At 41.8% G+C, this 14,470-nt stretch overlaps 2 protein-coding genes across 3 annotated transcripts in view; both read right to left on the bottom strand.

The window, feature by feature from the left end:
* LOC132113949 (TBC1 domain family member 9B-like) overlaps window positions 1-14,470 on the bottom strand; it is a 336,715-nt gene that overhangs the window by 9,160 nt on the left and 313,085 nt on the right. The window lies entirely within an intron of this gene.
* Window positions 1-14,470, bottom strand: part of LOC132113948 (dedicator of cytokinesis protein 2-like) — a 112,450-nt gene that overhangs the window by 93,838 nt on the left and 4,142 nt on the right. Inside the window, exons 4-11 of one of the 2 annotated variants that reach the window (XM_059522012.1) lie at window positions 14,375-14,430; window positions 14,183-14,294; window positions 12,126-12,274; window positions 10,598-10,733; window positions 8,875-9,032; window positions 8,709-8,790; window positions 575-710; window positions 418-493 (exon numbers count right to left, since the gene is read on the bottom strand). In XM_059522012.1, coding sequence (XP_059377995.1) covers window positions 418-493; window positions 575-710; window positions 8,709-8,790; window positions 8,875-9,032; window positions 10,598-10,733; window positions 12,126-12,274; window positions 14,183-14,294; window positions 14,375-14,430 — 905 coding nt within the window. The remainder of the gene's footprint in view (window positions 1-417; window positions 494-574; window positions 711-8,708; window positions 8,791-8,874; window positions 9,033-10,597; window positions 10,734-12,125; window positions 12,275-14,182; window positions 14,295-14,374; window positions 14,431-14,470) is intronic. The other variant, XM_059522013.1, reaches the window with a different exon arrangement.

Below are 14,470 nucleotides of genomic sequence, written 5' to 3'. Positions count from 1 at the left end.
TAAGAATTTATAGTTATAAGTGAATCAGAATATAAACATACATTTTTTAATATGTAAATGTAAATCATGAATAGCCTATACATTACAACATACAGTTATAATTTGTATCTTTATATTCTAATAATATACATATTCAGAATAATATATATATTTAGATTTACTTCTATATATTCATTATATACATTTATATATTCAGACTTTAATTATTTCCTGTTTGGCGCTTCATAGAATTGGTACTGGTACTGTAGTTTAAAGGGCTAAAATCAGATCTTGAGTGTTCTGTGCATTAATTAAATCAATCAAAATCCAATTAAAACAACGTGAGGGTGAAAAAACAATCAGAGAACTTCCATGTTAGATTGAACTATTCCTTTAAGATACATGGATAAACAGAAGATGAGAAGAAGATTGACTTACGGGTGAAACGGAATGAAATATTGTTTCTCTTCGTCACATTCTGTCTTTCCCTTGATGATGTCGCTGATGTCCATCACTGCCAGTAAGCACAGATATATCAGCTGTGTGTCTGTATGCTACATGCAGATCAAATGAGAACATTCACACTGAGATTTACCAGCGACACCAAACGGCCTCCGCAGGCCCGTCGTGCACTTCTTATGATTAGCATCTTTTAAATCCATTCGGCCCAAACGCACAATCTGACAGATCAGATAGATCTTCTCTCTGCCCAGGTCTTTGTTCCCCAGATCCTTTAGAGAGAAAGAAAGAAAAAAAGTCCTTAGGACAGGGCTATTCAATTAAAGATCCAAGAGGTCTGTGCTCTATATTTCCTGGAGGTCCGGACTATACAAAATTATACAGCCATTACTGGAAAGGGTTCAGATATGTAGAAGATGCTGGAAAACCAAAGAATGTGCATGAGCTGAAGGATTTTTTAGAAGAACAACGGGCAGTTGAACTGCTCAGGAGAAACAAGGGACTCATGAACAACTGACACAAAACATAAAAACAGTCTTGGATCATCCAGGAAATAACACACAGCATTAAAATTTGAACGGGGTCATTTTTACAAATTCAGTTATTATTTTTTCTTGAGGAGTATATATAAACATCCGTTATGTGAAATAGCTTATTCCAGACAGTACTAAATAAAAAATAACATGCAATTTTCATTATAAAAATGCCTCAGTACAGTGCGGAGCAGGATCATCACTTCATCTTTACTACTAGATTTAAAGTGAAATAAACATGAATGAACATCTCATGCCTCATATGTACTCGCTCAACCAGTGTTTCAACCGTGAAAAGATGGCAGTAAAACAGCTTGTAAACAAATCATCACGTAGCATTTCCTCAGTCAAGTCATCAGTGTCCACAGCTCATTAGTTCACTACAAATGAAGTCTAGAGAAGAGCATTTCATGAAATATTAGACTATATACTCATTATATTTTAGTTTGCCTATTAGTGATGTCTTAATTATTTAATGTTTCAATAAACCTGTTATGAAACGAGTTAAATTAACTATATTTCAACAGTAGAAATTCTATAATTTATAAGTTATTTTAAAAAACTGCATTATATTCATTTAACATTCATTTTATACATTTAAGTTGAGTCTTGCTTGTTATATTTAAAAATAAAAAAGTCAATAATTATAAATAATTATAAATAATTACATTTAAGTTTGGGATCTGTTGTTAACCTTATAGTAGGCCTAATGTAAAAGGGCTCAATATAGAGCATATCCCAAGGTATATATTTATCCCTAAGAAAATTAATTATAACTGAATATATTTAAAGAGAGAGCAATATGTTCAGTAAACCACTGTTTAAAAAAAAAACGAATTATGTTTAGTTCTTCCCCCTGCTATATATATCTTCCCAAAGAAGCACAAAGTGACTTTTACGGACTTATATATATAAGAGGTCTTAAATATATATATATAAGATATAAGAATATAAGAATATATCTTAAATATAAGACCTCTAACACTAGCTTGCTCTATTATTTTTATATTATTTTATTTTAAGAAATTATTTAAAAGCCCTTGCTACGTGTTCTGTGTTAAGCTAACTGAACTTGTTATAGCACTTATATATCATTGCACTTTTTATTGTTTTTGATTGCTTCCACTGTCCTCATTTGTAAGACGCTTTGGATATATATGAATAGTTACACAGTTCCCTTTTTGATATTTGGTCCTCAGAACCAATGGTCATTGGCTTCTGAGAATATTTCTATTAAAAAATAATTAAATAAATATATTTATATATAAATATAAAAATTAAAAATCATCAATTGAGAACAGTTAAATATGATTATCAAAAGATAAGATCAGATGTTTTATCAGGCTATTATTATATTTTACGTAGATGCTTATGTAAGGCAGAAGGCCATGTGACAAAAAAAGATACTGTATGGGGGTTCAGAGTTTTCCTCTTGAAGTCTGGAGAGTTTGTAGTTCCTTTTCAGGAACTCGAGCTGCGTCTAGCGCTTTGGGGAACGTCCCTGACGAGACCGACTCTGAATATCGTGTGCAATCCGTCCATCGGAAAGGCGTGACGTCACGGGCGGGGTGACGTAGCGACCAGGAAGCTATAAAAGCACGTGCCGTGCAGCTGGCCTCAGCTTCGCGTCTGTCAGCAAGCGCTCTGTGTGTGCATGTCAAAAGTCTGTCCCGTTGGTCTTATTTATTGTTGTCTGTCCCTTAGCCATTAAAAGATCGCTAAAACAGCTCAATATGCCAAAACAAAAGCAAAAGACCAAACATATGAAGGGCGATTCCAAGCCACGTTATAGATTGTGTGTTCCTCCCTGTCCTCGCTACATTACGAGCGGGGATACACACAGTCTGTGCGTGGCTTGCCTGGGATCGAAGCACGCTGAGGCGGCTCTCGAGGGGGCCAACTGTCCGCATTGCGAGCGATTGCCAATGCGGACGCTTCGATCCCGGAGGGCTCTCTTCGAGGAGGGAGCCTTCACCAGCGTTCCTCGCGGTGCTGGCCCCGCTTCTGCCGAGGCAGAGCGGCTGCTGCACTCGTGGGGATCGCAGGTGGATCTGTCAGAGGGAATGGAGACGGGCCAGTCCTTATCTCCTATGGCGGTCTATGGCAGCCTTAGTGGCCGCGGAGAGGCATTTGTGGCTGACCCTGTCAGAGATAAAAGAAAGAGACAGGGTCTGCCTCCTGGACGCCCCGCTTCAAGCCTCGGGCCTGTTTGGCGACACAGTCAACACTGTCGTCGACAGGTTCCAGGAGGCACGCAAACAGGCGGCGGCGTTCCAGAGTATCCTGCCTCGTCGCTCTCGTGGTGCATCTGGGCGGGAGATGACCACGCCACATACCGGCTCCTCATAACGGGAAGTACAAAAACAGAGTGTCGCCGCTCGTGCTCCCCCACGTCGGGACCGAGGGCCCCAGCGACGCTCTGAGTCGGGGGCTTCTAGGGCGAAAGCCGATTTAAGATCTGTCATCGAAGCCCGGAAGTCCTCGACGAAAAGATCCTGACGCCAGGATCCAGAGGGCAGCCCCTGCTGGGGAAGAGCGCGGTCCACCTCATTATACGGTGCCCGCCTCACCTCAGTGCCCTCAGGAGGCCGGCCTGCCAACCCTGCCAGAGTTTCAGGGCGCAGCGGCCTCCAGCGAGCGCTACTCCCAGTTATTTTCGCCCGTGAGCGCAGCGGAGCTGGGATGCTCGCCGCCCCTTCGGGGGCCTCTTACACCAGAGGTCAGTCTCGAGAGACTGATTCCCTTAGTAGATTATTTAGCAGCGTGGAAGCTACTGCCAAATGTATCTCAGTGGGTCCTGCGTACAATAGAAAGAGGCTATTGCATTCAGTTCGGTCATCCACCACCGAAGTTCAACGGGGTTACACCGACTGTGGTCGGCCCCCGGCAGGCTCTGGTTATGGAACAAGAAGTGAATACCCTATTAAGGAAAGAAGGCCACCGAGGTGGTCCCTCCTCTAGACAGGGAATCCGGATTCTACAGCCGGTATTTCATAGTTCCAAAGAAGGATGGGGGGTTGCGTCCGATCTTAGACTTACGTCTCCTGAACCGCTCAGTTATGCCACTGAAGTTCAAAATGCTCACTGTCAATCAGGTTGTAGCTCAAATCAGATCCGAGGACTGGTTTGTCACAATAGATCTCAAAGACGCATACTTCCACATATCCATCCTTCCACAACACAGGAGGTTTCTGAGGTTCGCTTTCGGGGGCAAAGCTTATCAATATCGAGTACTTCCCTTTGGCCTCGCACTCTCACCCCGCACGTTCACGAAATGTGTAGATGCGGCTCTGGTATCCCTCCGTATGCAGGGCATCCGCATTCTAAATTATATCGACGATTGGTTGATTCTAGCTCAATCAGAGCAGATGGCGGTTCGACATCGAGATGTCGTTCTCGCACACATGGGGGAGCTGGGTTTGAGACTAAACGCCAAGAAGAGTGTACTTTCTCCAGTTCAGAGAACCACCTATCTAGGCGTAGTTTGGAATTCGACCACGATGCAGGCACGCTTGTCTCCTGCTCGGATCGAGTCGATCCTCACGTCAGTTGAGAGAGTCAAAGAAGGCCAGTCACTCACTGTCAAACAATTCCAGAGATTGTTAGGGCTGATGGCAGCTGCGTCCAACGTGATACCTTTTGGCCTGCTGTACATGAGACCCCTACAGTGGTGGCTCAAGTCCAAGGGCTTTTCCCCGAGGGGAAATCCACTTCGAGTTATCAAGGTCACGCAGCGGTGCCTTCGTGCCTTAGACATGTGGAAGAAACCTTGGTTCTTGAATCAGGGCACGGTGCTGGGAGCTCCTTGTCGCCGTGTAACGCTAGCGACAGACGCGTCCCTCACCGGTTGGGGTGCGGTCATGAGTGGCCACCCTGCCCGCGGTCTGTGGAGCGATCGCCATCTGACATGGCACATCAATTGCCTAGAGATGCTAGCAGTCTATCGAGCATTGAAATATTTCCTCCCAGACCTGAGAGGTCACCATGTGTTGGTGCGCACCGACAACACATCAGTGGTCTCTTATATCAATCACCAGGGTGGTCTGCGTTCACGCCCCTTGTACAAGCTGGCACACCAGATCCTTCTGTGGTCCCAGGGCAAACTCCTCTCGATCAGAGCAGTGTATATTCCTGGGAGGTTGAATGTGGGAGCAGACATACTGTCGAGGCAGGGGCCGAGGCCCGGGGAATGGATGCTTCACCCCGAGGTGGTGAAGCAGATATGGAGAGTATTTGGCACAGCCCAGGTGGACCTCTTTGCGACTCAGGAGACATCGCAATGTCCCCTCTGGTTCTCTCTAGTTCATCCAGCTCCTCTGGGACTGGACGCTATGGTACAGACCTGGCCGAGGCTTCGTCTGTACGCTTTTCCCCCTATCGCTCTGCTCCCGGGAGTTCTGGCGAGAGTACGCCAGGACGGAGTCCGTCTGTTATTAGTAGCCCCGTTCTGGCCGGGCCGACCATGGTTCTCAGATCTAGTCTCGCTCCTCGACGGCTCTCCGTGGGAGATACCGATCAGGACAGACCTACTCTCACAGGCGCAGGGCATGATAATTCACCCTCGCCCGGAGTTGTGGAAGCTGTGGGTGTGGCCCCTGAGGGGGCACAACTGTTAGCAGCTGGTCTCTCAACCGAGGTTGTTGAGACCCTACTCCAATCCAGAGCTCCCGCTACGAGGAAACTGTACGCCCTGAAGTGGAAACTCTTCACTTCATGGTGCAGAGACCGCCAGCTTGACCCAGCAAACTGCCCAGTTGGTACAGTTCTGGAGTTTTTACAAGCCAGGCTCTCTGCGGGGTTATCCCACTCCACCTTAAAGGTTTACGTGGCGGCCATAGCTGCTTTCCATGTCCCTTTCAATGATCAGTCAGTGGGTAGACACCCCCTAGTTACACGTTTCCTCCGAGGTGCACTGAGGCTGAGACCTCCAGTACGGTCCCGTGTTCCCCCCTGGGATTTGGTTGTGGTGCTAGAGGCTCTTTGTAAAGCTCCATTCGAGCCAATTCAAGACATCTCAGACAGACATCTAACAATTAAAACTGCCCTGTTATTGGCAATCACCTCTCTAAAGAGAGTTGGAGATCTCCAGGCCCTCTCGGTGGCCCCTACCTACCTAGACTTTGCCCCTGGTATGGCCAAAGCATTCTTACACCCTCGAGCGGGTTATGTTCCGAAGGTTCCCTCTGTCACACCACAACCTATCGTACTGCAGGCCTTCTGTCCTCCTCCTTTTCGGGAGCCAGACCAAGAGAAGCTAAACTGTATGTGTCCAGTGCGAGCACTGGACGCATACGTCCACAGAGCTGCCCTGGGGAGAAAATCCGACCAACTGCTTGTTTGCTACGGTCCTTCTAACAAGGGTTCTCCTGCCACCAAGCAGACCCTTAGTCGTTGGATAGTCGAGGCTATCAACGTCTCCTATGAGTCCTCTGGTCTTCCCCCTCCTTTGGGGGCCAAGGCTCACTCTACTCGGGGTATGGCGGCCTCCAAGGCCTTCTCAGCAGGTGTGTCCCTCTTGGACATCTGCAACGCTGCGGGGTGGTCCACGCCCTCCACATTTGTCCGATTTTACAATCTTGACATGCGAGCCACACCGGGCTCTTCTGTTCTCTCGTCTTAGCTGTGCTCTTCGGATACACACTAGGCAGGGATTTGGAAGTCTGGCAGCGTTGGCACATCGTTCCCCAAAGCGCTAGACGCAGCTCGAGTTCCTGAAAAGGAACGCCTCAAGGTTACGTATGTAACCCTAGTTCCTTGAAGGAACGAGACGCTGCGTCGCAAAGCCATACTCCCGGCACCCCTGCCGGCGCTTGCTTCCCTACTCGAAGCTGAGGCCAGCTGCACGGCACGTGCTTTTATAGCTTCCTGGTCGCTACGTCACCCCGCCCGTGACGTCACGCCTTTCCGATGGACGGATTGCAAACGATATTCAGAGTCGGTCTCGTCAGGGACGTTCCGCAAAGCGCTAGACACAGCGTCTCGTTCCTTCAAGGAACTAGGGTTACATACGTAACCTTGAGGCGATTTTGCTTAAAACAAACATAATCAAGACGCTCTCATCTTGTGCGGAAAACAGAGTTATCTAGTAATGTTGAGTGTTTACTTTGTCTTTCCTTGCCATCTAAAAATAATTTCCCCAATTTTAACAAAATTTTTATTTTTAAAATGCTCTTAACATACTGATTAATATTACTAAATGTAGATGAAAAAAAATGCAAAACCTGATTATAAATAGTCAGTATAAATAGTCAGTTGAATAGTTAGTTTATTTTACATTTATTTTTATTATTTTTTTACTTTTATTTACTTATTCTTTCATTAATATATATATATATATATATTTCCAGATTTATTTATTCATATATTTCTTTTTACTTTTCCGTGTGCAACATGGAAATGAGGGAGGCAGTCCTTGTAGATCGCTGGTGAATCATTGGTTGAGAGCTCACGCAGAAGCATCAGATTAAACTATTAATAGAGATCGGAGTTTGCAAGTGTGGTAGCCAGATCAACTGGAGAGATCCAATATATTTTCACAGATTCACATTATTATTTCTAATTATTTTATAGTAACTGAATTCAGTTACTTATCCTCATGGTTACATCATTAAGCCCGGAACTATCAACATCGTCGATGAGTTTGTAGGTTGATGACGTTACTAGACACTCGGTGGTGGTTTCTAAGGCCTGTCTTCATTTTGTAAACACAGATAAAAGACTCCCAAAAGCATTGTGAGCATAAGTTTAACATGGGAAGTCGTGGCCTAATGGTTAGAGAGTCGGACTCCCAATCGAAAGGTTGTTAGTTCGAGTCCCGGGCCGGCAGGAATTGTGGGTGGGGGGAGTGCATGTACAGTTCTCTCTCCACCTTCAATACCACGACTTAGGTGCCCTTGAGCAAGGCATTGAACCCCCAACTGCTCCCCGGGCGCCGCAGCATAAATGGCTGCCCACTGCTCCGGGTGTGTGCTCACAGTGTGTGTGTGTGTTCACTGCTCTGTGTGTGTGCATTTCGGATGGGTTAAATGCAGAGCACAAATTCTGAGTATGGGTCACCATACTTGGCTGAATGTCACTTCACTTAAAAACCAGTTGCACTAAATGTCTCTACAGTCTACTCAGGCTCACAATGCTTTTTGGAAACGCGACCCACTGGCATTAAGTTGGTTTGGCGCTACACGCTTGATATTCACAAGTTTAGGGACCATCTCTAAGGTTACGTACAACATTGGTATATGTGTTAGATTTTTTATATTTATAAAATTAACTCAAATCATATACCTGACTTGTAGCTTAACTCTTTACAGTTGGTTTAGTGACTGTAAGCTATTTTCTTAAAATGCCATTGGAATCAGAAATGTGTATACTAATTTATTTAACTTTAGAGATGGTCCCTGAATTTGCATATACCGAGCTTCTAACATCAAGCCAACTTTATGCCAGTGGGTAGCATTTCAAAAAAAGTCAAGAAGTCACATTTATGACCATTAATTATGGGGGGGGGGGGGGGGGGGTCAACAAATAATGACAACAAAAAGTAAATTATGAGATACTAATTCATTATTACATAATTTGATCTTTGTGTCATAATTTTGACATTTGTATCTCATAATTATAACTTTTAAATCTCATAATTATGATTCAGCAAAGTGTGTGTCTTTTTTTACTCATGTGGGAGAAATGGGCTTTCATATTTACCCTAAACAGACTGACGAGTGAAATCTGTAAGTGACTTACTGTAAAGACCACCTTTAGACTGTTGAGCATCTCAATGTCCTTAGGCAAACCTTTATCTCCCCAACGGACCAAATAATTCTCACTGCACAGACAGATAGAGACAGTGTTGGATTTATGACAAACTCCTCTTAGACTGATCATTAAAGAGTGTGTCCTTGAGACGCACCTGATGTTGGTCTGTTTGTTGGGGTCGTAAAGAGACATGAAGAGCTCCGAATCCTCACCGATACGACACACAAAGTTACGCACAAAGACATACAGGCTGTGAGTGGGAGAAGACTGGATCCTTGCGGATACTCCAGAATGATCCATCCGAACGTTGGACTACACATAGCAGAACAGAAGAGATGAGAGATGATGTTAAACAGAGTTTAAATGAACTGAATAGAGCTCTTATTTAACAATTGCTGAGTTGCTAATGTTTTCTGCGTGGTTGCTAAGATGTTCATATGTGGCTGAAAGTTAATCAAGGTTGTTCTTAGGGCATTATTATGCAGTTGCTAAGCTATTCTGAGTGGTTGTTGTGGTAAATTATGCAGGTGCCAAAGTGTTGCCAATTGGTTTCTAGGGAGTCTGGGTGATTACAAGAGTGTTTTGGCTGATTGCCAAGGTGCTGCCAAGTGGACTCTAGGGTGTCAAGGTAGTTGCTGGGGAGTGTGGGTACTTGTTATTGTGTTCTAAGTGGTTGCCAGTGTGTTGCCAAGTGGTTTCTAGGATGTCTAGGTGGTTGCTGGGGAGTCTGGGTAATTGGTAATGTGCTCTGAGTGTTTGCCAAGGTGTCACCAAGTACTTTCTAAGGTGTCTGATTGGTTGTCGTGGTAAAATATAGTTACTACGGAGTCTGGGTGACTGCTAGGGTGTTCTGGGTGATTGCTAAGATGTTAAAACATTGTCTCTAGGGTTTCTGGGTGGTTGCTAGGGCATATTATGAAGTTGGCAAAGTGTCTGGGTGGTTGATAGGGTGTCCAGATGCTAGCTAGGCTGTTTTGTGTGGTTTTAAAGGTGTTGCTAAGTGGTTGCTAGGGCATTATTATACAGCTGCTAGGGTGTCTGGATGATTGCTTCGATGTTCTAGATGGATGCCAAGGCATTGCTGAGTGGTTTCTAGGGTGTTCTGAGTGGTTACTAGAACATTATTATGCAATTGCTGCTAGGGTGTCTAGGTGATTACTAGGGAATCATTATGCAGTTGCTAGGGTGTCCTAGTGGGGGTGTCCTAGTGTCTAGTTAATTGTGAAGGTGTTGATAAGTGGTTGCTAGGGACGGGTGAACTGGGGAGTTGGTAGGGTGTCTGAGTGGTTGCTAGGCTGTCTAGATTGAGGTCTCCAAACTCGGTCTTGGAGGGCTGGCGTCCTGGAGTGTTTAGCTCCAACTTGCCTCAACACACCTGCCTTGAAGATTCTAGTATGCCTATTATTGTTAAGTGGTTTCTAGGATGTCTGGGTGGTTGCTATGGCATCGCAAAGTGGTCACTTGGGCGTTACTGTTGTTTTGCTAGGGTGTTTGGGTGGTTCCTAGGGCACTATATTGCAGTTGCTAGGGTGTGTGGCTGGTTGCAATGGCATTGCTAAGTGTTTGCTAGGGCATTAGTATGCAGATCTTAAGGGGTTCTGGGTGATGAATTATTTAAATGAAGTTGATCCATCTCAGGTGAGGTCATTAAGTGGGGTTACAGGATGATATTCAGCATGAATTCACATCAGAACCAAACCGAAGGAAGGTAAAGCTTGGGAGTTCATTGATTTTATTTGTTCAGTCATCCCAAAAATCTAAAAATGTCTCATTAAAACTGTAAACTCGCTTTTTGATACTTGAAAATGCAAAAAGCTCCTTGTGGTTTCATTCTCATGGTTCATCAGCAAACCGTTAAATGAAAGTGAAATAAAAACCTGTTCTTCTTTAATGCGCTCTGTGATCTTGGCTGTAGCGTCCTCGTGCGCTCTGAAGAGGCTGATGACGCTTGCGTTCTCTGGGTCCAGAATATTCCCATCTGTGTCCCGTACCACCACATCCAACTCCAAGATCCTGGAGGCAGAATGATGCTTACTGTAATTTGACTTGGAGTTTGACTGTTTGTACTCCCACATGTATCTAATTCAAATGATAATTCAGTGCGCACACACACAGATCCTTGAAATGATCTGACAGTTGTGCTCTTGCTCGGAGCTCTGCTGGAGAAGCGTGAGTCCCAAGATGTACCTTAGACGTCAGTTTAATGAAACACTACACAGTAATTTGTGTTATTTTAGTATTATTTATATACCATTATAAATGTATTATTTTTTTTTACATTTTGAATTTTGAACTTAATTTACACTGTCATTTTTCATTTTAAAATTATAAAAAAAGACACTCTTATGTTATTTTGTAATTTTGTTTTATTTTGTTTATTGATTTATTTTTCATTATAAATTTATTTGTATTCTAGTTTTAGTTTAAATTATAGTTTGTTCTTATTTTCAGGGAGTAATTTTAGGGATTTATTTTAAACTCATTTAGATGTTCAATCTATATTTCCCTTAGTTTTACACTTTTCATCTGTATCTTATTTAATTTCAGTTTTATTTAAACAAAATGTGTTTAGTATTTTAGATAACCCTGGTATATAATATTGAATATTATACAATATTGAAAATATTGTATTTCTATCAAATATTTGTATAATGTCACTAGGCAAAATCTTACATCATGATATGAGTATTTTCATTTCATGACAAACAATACATATATTGAAATAAACATAATTTTTGCGGGAACTAAGATTATTTCAATGCCTAAAATGTTATATAATTTTAAAAATTTTACAATTCTCTATATTAGTTTGAGATTAGCTTATCGAAGACATTCAGAAATGAAATAAGAATAAAGAAACTAATTACAAGAAACAGCACAAGAAAATACAACAACAAAAACTAAATGACATCAAAAGCACTGTATTTTCTTGCCCAAATGTTTACATTGAAAACACCAATATTGGATATCTAACTCATTGTCTTGAGAAAACAATAATTAACTTAAATAGATCTGAATCCAAGACAAGTGGTGAGGGAGTAATTTTTTTAATTTTCCTCAGTAATTTATTAACGTTCAGGCGTCAGAAAGACATTTTATCCCCTTCAGGTTTGTTAATTAATTTCTTATTGTTAATGTACAAATTAACTTATCCATTAAAAACAGCCTAGAGCAAATCACTGAAGTTCTGCAGAGGAATTACACCAGCCGACTGGATCACATTATTCTCTGCTGTATCAGATGTCTGTTAGTACAATTATGATATAAGATGATAATACCGTAGTACTGTATGGTTACATTCATATACTATAAATTAGGATATGAATGTATGCATGGTTTATATTACCATAGTAAAAAATACACACAGAGATGAGCACAAGTGGAACAGACACCTGAAATACATACTTATTTCCGTAATCAATCTTTGAGGTGATTTTCTGTTTGAGCTCCTTGAACTCGTCACTCGGCAGCGTCCCGGACAGGAGCTGTGAACGCCACTCCATCAGATCCCACATCAGCCGCTGCACCTGACTGAAACGCTCCTTTTTACTGGACTGATGGGAAAAAAAGACCAGCACTGATTGGTCAGAAGTTCAGGTCATGCACATTTAATATTATTACAAAGTTATTAATTTGGATGTTTCACTTGCAAGACTCCATAATAGATTATGTATAATATATATGTCTAATGCTGTAAAATATACATGAGAGTCATTTGGTACAACATTACCATAATATTGAAGGTTAAAACTGACTGATTTGTAAACTGTAGCATACAACTGTTAAAATTACACAATTAAGTTTTTACAATAATAAAGTTACAATTACATAATAATATTTCTATTATTATTTCTATTATTATTTAAATGGTGGATGTCATAAAAAAAAATCTGAATTTATCCAAACAATAAATTAAAGAACAGTAAAAATTATAATGAATGTGTTATATAGCGCATATATTTAGCAAAATACCCCTCTCTTGCGATTTATTGGATGGGAAGTGCCCTTCAATGTTCCATCCATTAACTGAAAACTGGCTAGACTTGTCAATTCCTGGGATTTAAGAATCAGTATCGTTCAGTAAAAAAAGAGAATCGATTAATATTGAGATAGCATTATTTTTAAAATATATATTATTTATATATATATATAATACATTTTATATAAATTTTAAGTTAAAAAAAAAAAATTCTGAGGAATGGTTCACAATAAGACCAAGAAGTAAACTTTATCACTTCTGATTTAATTTTGACTCTAAACGTCGTCTTTGTTGTCACTTCACACTGAGAACGCAAGGTCATTTTGTGGGATATTACGGTGCCCGTAAGGTGACTTGTTTGGTTTACTTAGTTTTGTCGCGGCCACGAAATAATAACTCGTGGGAACGTCATACTATGTCGTGGCCACGATATCATTTTGTCGAGGTAATGACATCCTTATGTCGTGGCCTCGAGATGCTATGTTGAGGGAACAACATCCATTTCTCATGGCCACGACTTCTGATGTTGAGGAAACGACATGTTTTTCTCGTGGCCCCGAGTTTAATGCGTAAACAAACCTGCGTGACCATAAAAAAAAAGAATATAAACAAAATAAAAAAATAACCAATAATAATAGGCTAATAATAATAATAATATTGTACACATATTACGGGGGAAAGACTATCAGTTAATGGACTTACAAGACTGTAGGATGGATGAAAAAAGTTTTTTATATTTTATTATGCACTTTATGTCATATTTATTTATGATAAACTTAATTTGAATGCTGACAGTCGCGTGTAATACAGCCCGGTAGCCAAAACATATGGTTAATATAATAATTACTTAATTCAAGATAAAATATGAATGAATCCATCTCTGATAATCCCGGGTTGCTATGGTCACGCAGGTTTGTTTACGCATTAAACTCGTGGCCACGAGAAAAACATGTCGTTCCCTCAACATCAGAAGTCGTGGCCACGAGAAATGGATGTTGTTCCCTCAACATAGCATCTCGAAGCCACGACATAAGGATGTCGTTACCTCGACAAAATTATATCATGGCCACGACATAGTATGACGTTCCCACGAGTTATTATGTTGTGGCCACGACAAAACTAAGTAAACCGAACAAGTCACCTTACGGGCACCGTAGGATATAATATGTCGCGTACAATGCACATTCTGTCAGGCTATGCAATTCGGAAAACTCCCATACCTGGCACAGTATGCATATTGCAAAAGTAATATCACTACACTCTTAAAAATAAAGGTTCCAAAAAGAGTTTTTATCCATTTTGTTCCCCAACGAACCTTTCAGTGAGCACCTCATAAAATAAATATTTAGTTCTCAGTGTGAAGAACATTCGAAACATCTAAAGGACCTTTTGTGGAATGGAAAGATTCCAAGGTTCTTCATGGAACCACAGATGCCAATAAAGAACCTTTATTTTTAAGAGCGTAGTACAGTATCCCACTCACATCTAAACGTCTCACCACATAGAGCTGTTTCCAAATGCTGCCCCATTCTCTCAGTGTGGTGGTCACCTCCTTCACCAGCGGCATCTCACCAGACATTATGATCTCCTCATCTCTGCAGAAAGAAAAAAGAGAGAGGGTCAGACGATGGATGGATGGACTGATGGAAGGACTGACAGATGGACAGAAACTCACCCTCTCTTTTCGACGATAACTTCCTTTAACACTATAAAGCTTGCAGGAAATGCTCCCTTAAATAAGGAACAAAGTAAATCAGCAAACAGTTGGGAG

Source organism: Carassius carassius, chromosome 33 (assembly GCF_963082965.1).
Source record: "Carassius carassius chromosome 33, fCarCar2.1, whole genome shotgun sequence".
NCBI lineage: Eukaryota > Metazoa > Chordata > Actinopteri > Cypriniformes > Cyprinidae > Carassius > Carassius carassius.
The sequence above is the reverse complement of the archived record's forward strand: the minus strand, read 5'-3'. Positions and strand labels throughout refer to the sequence as shown.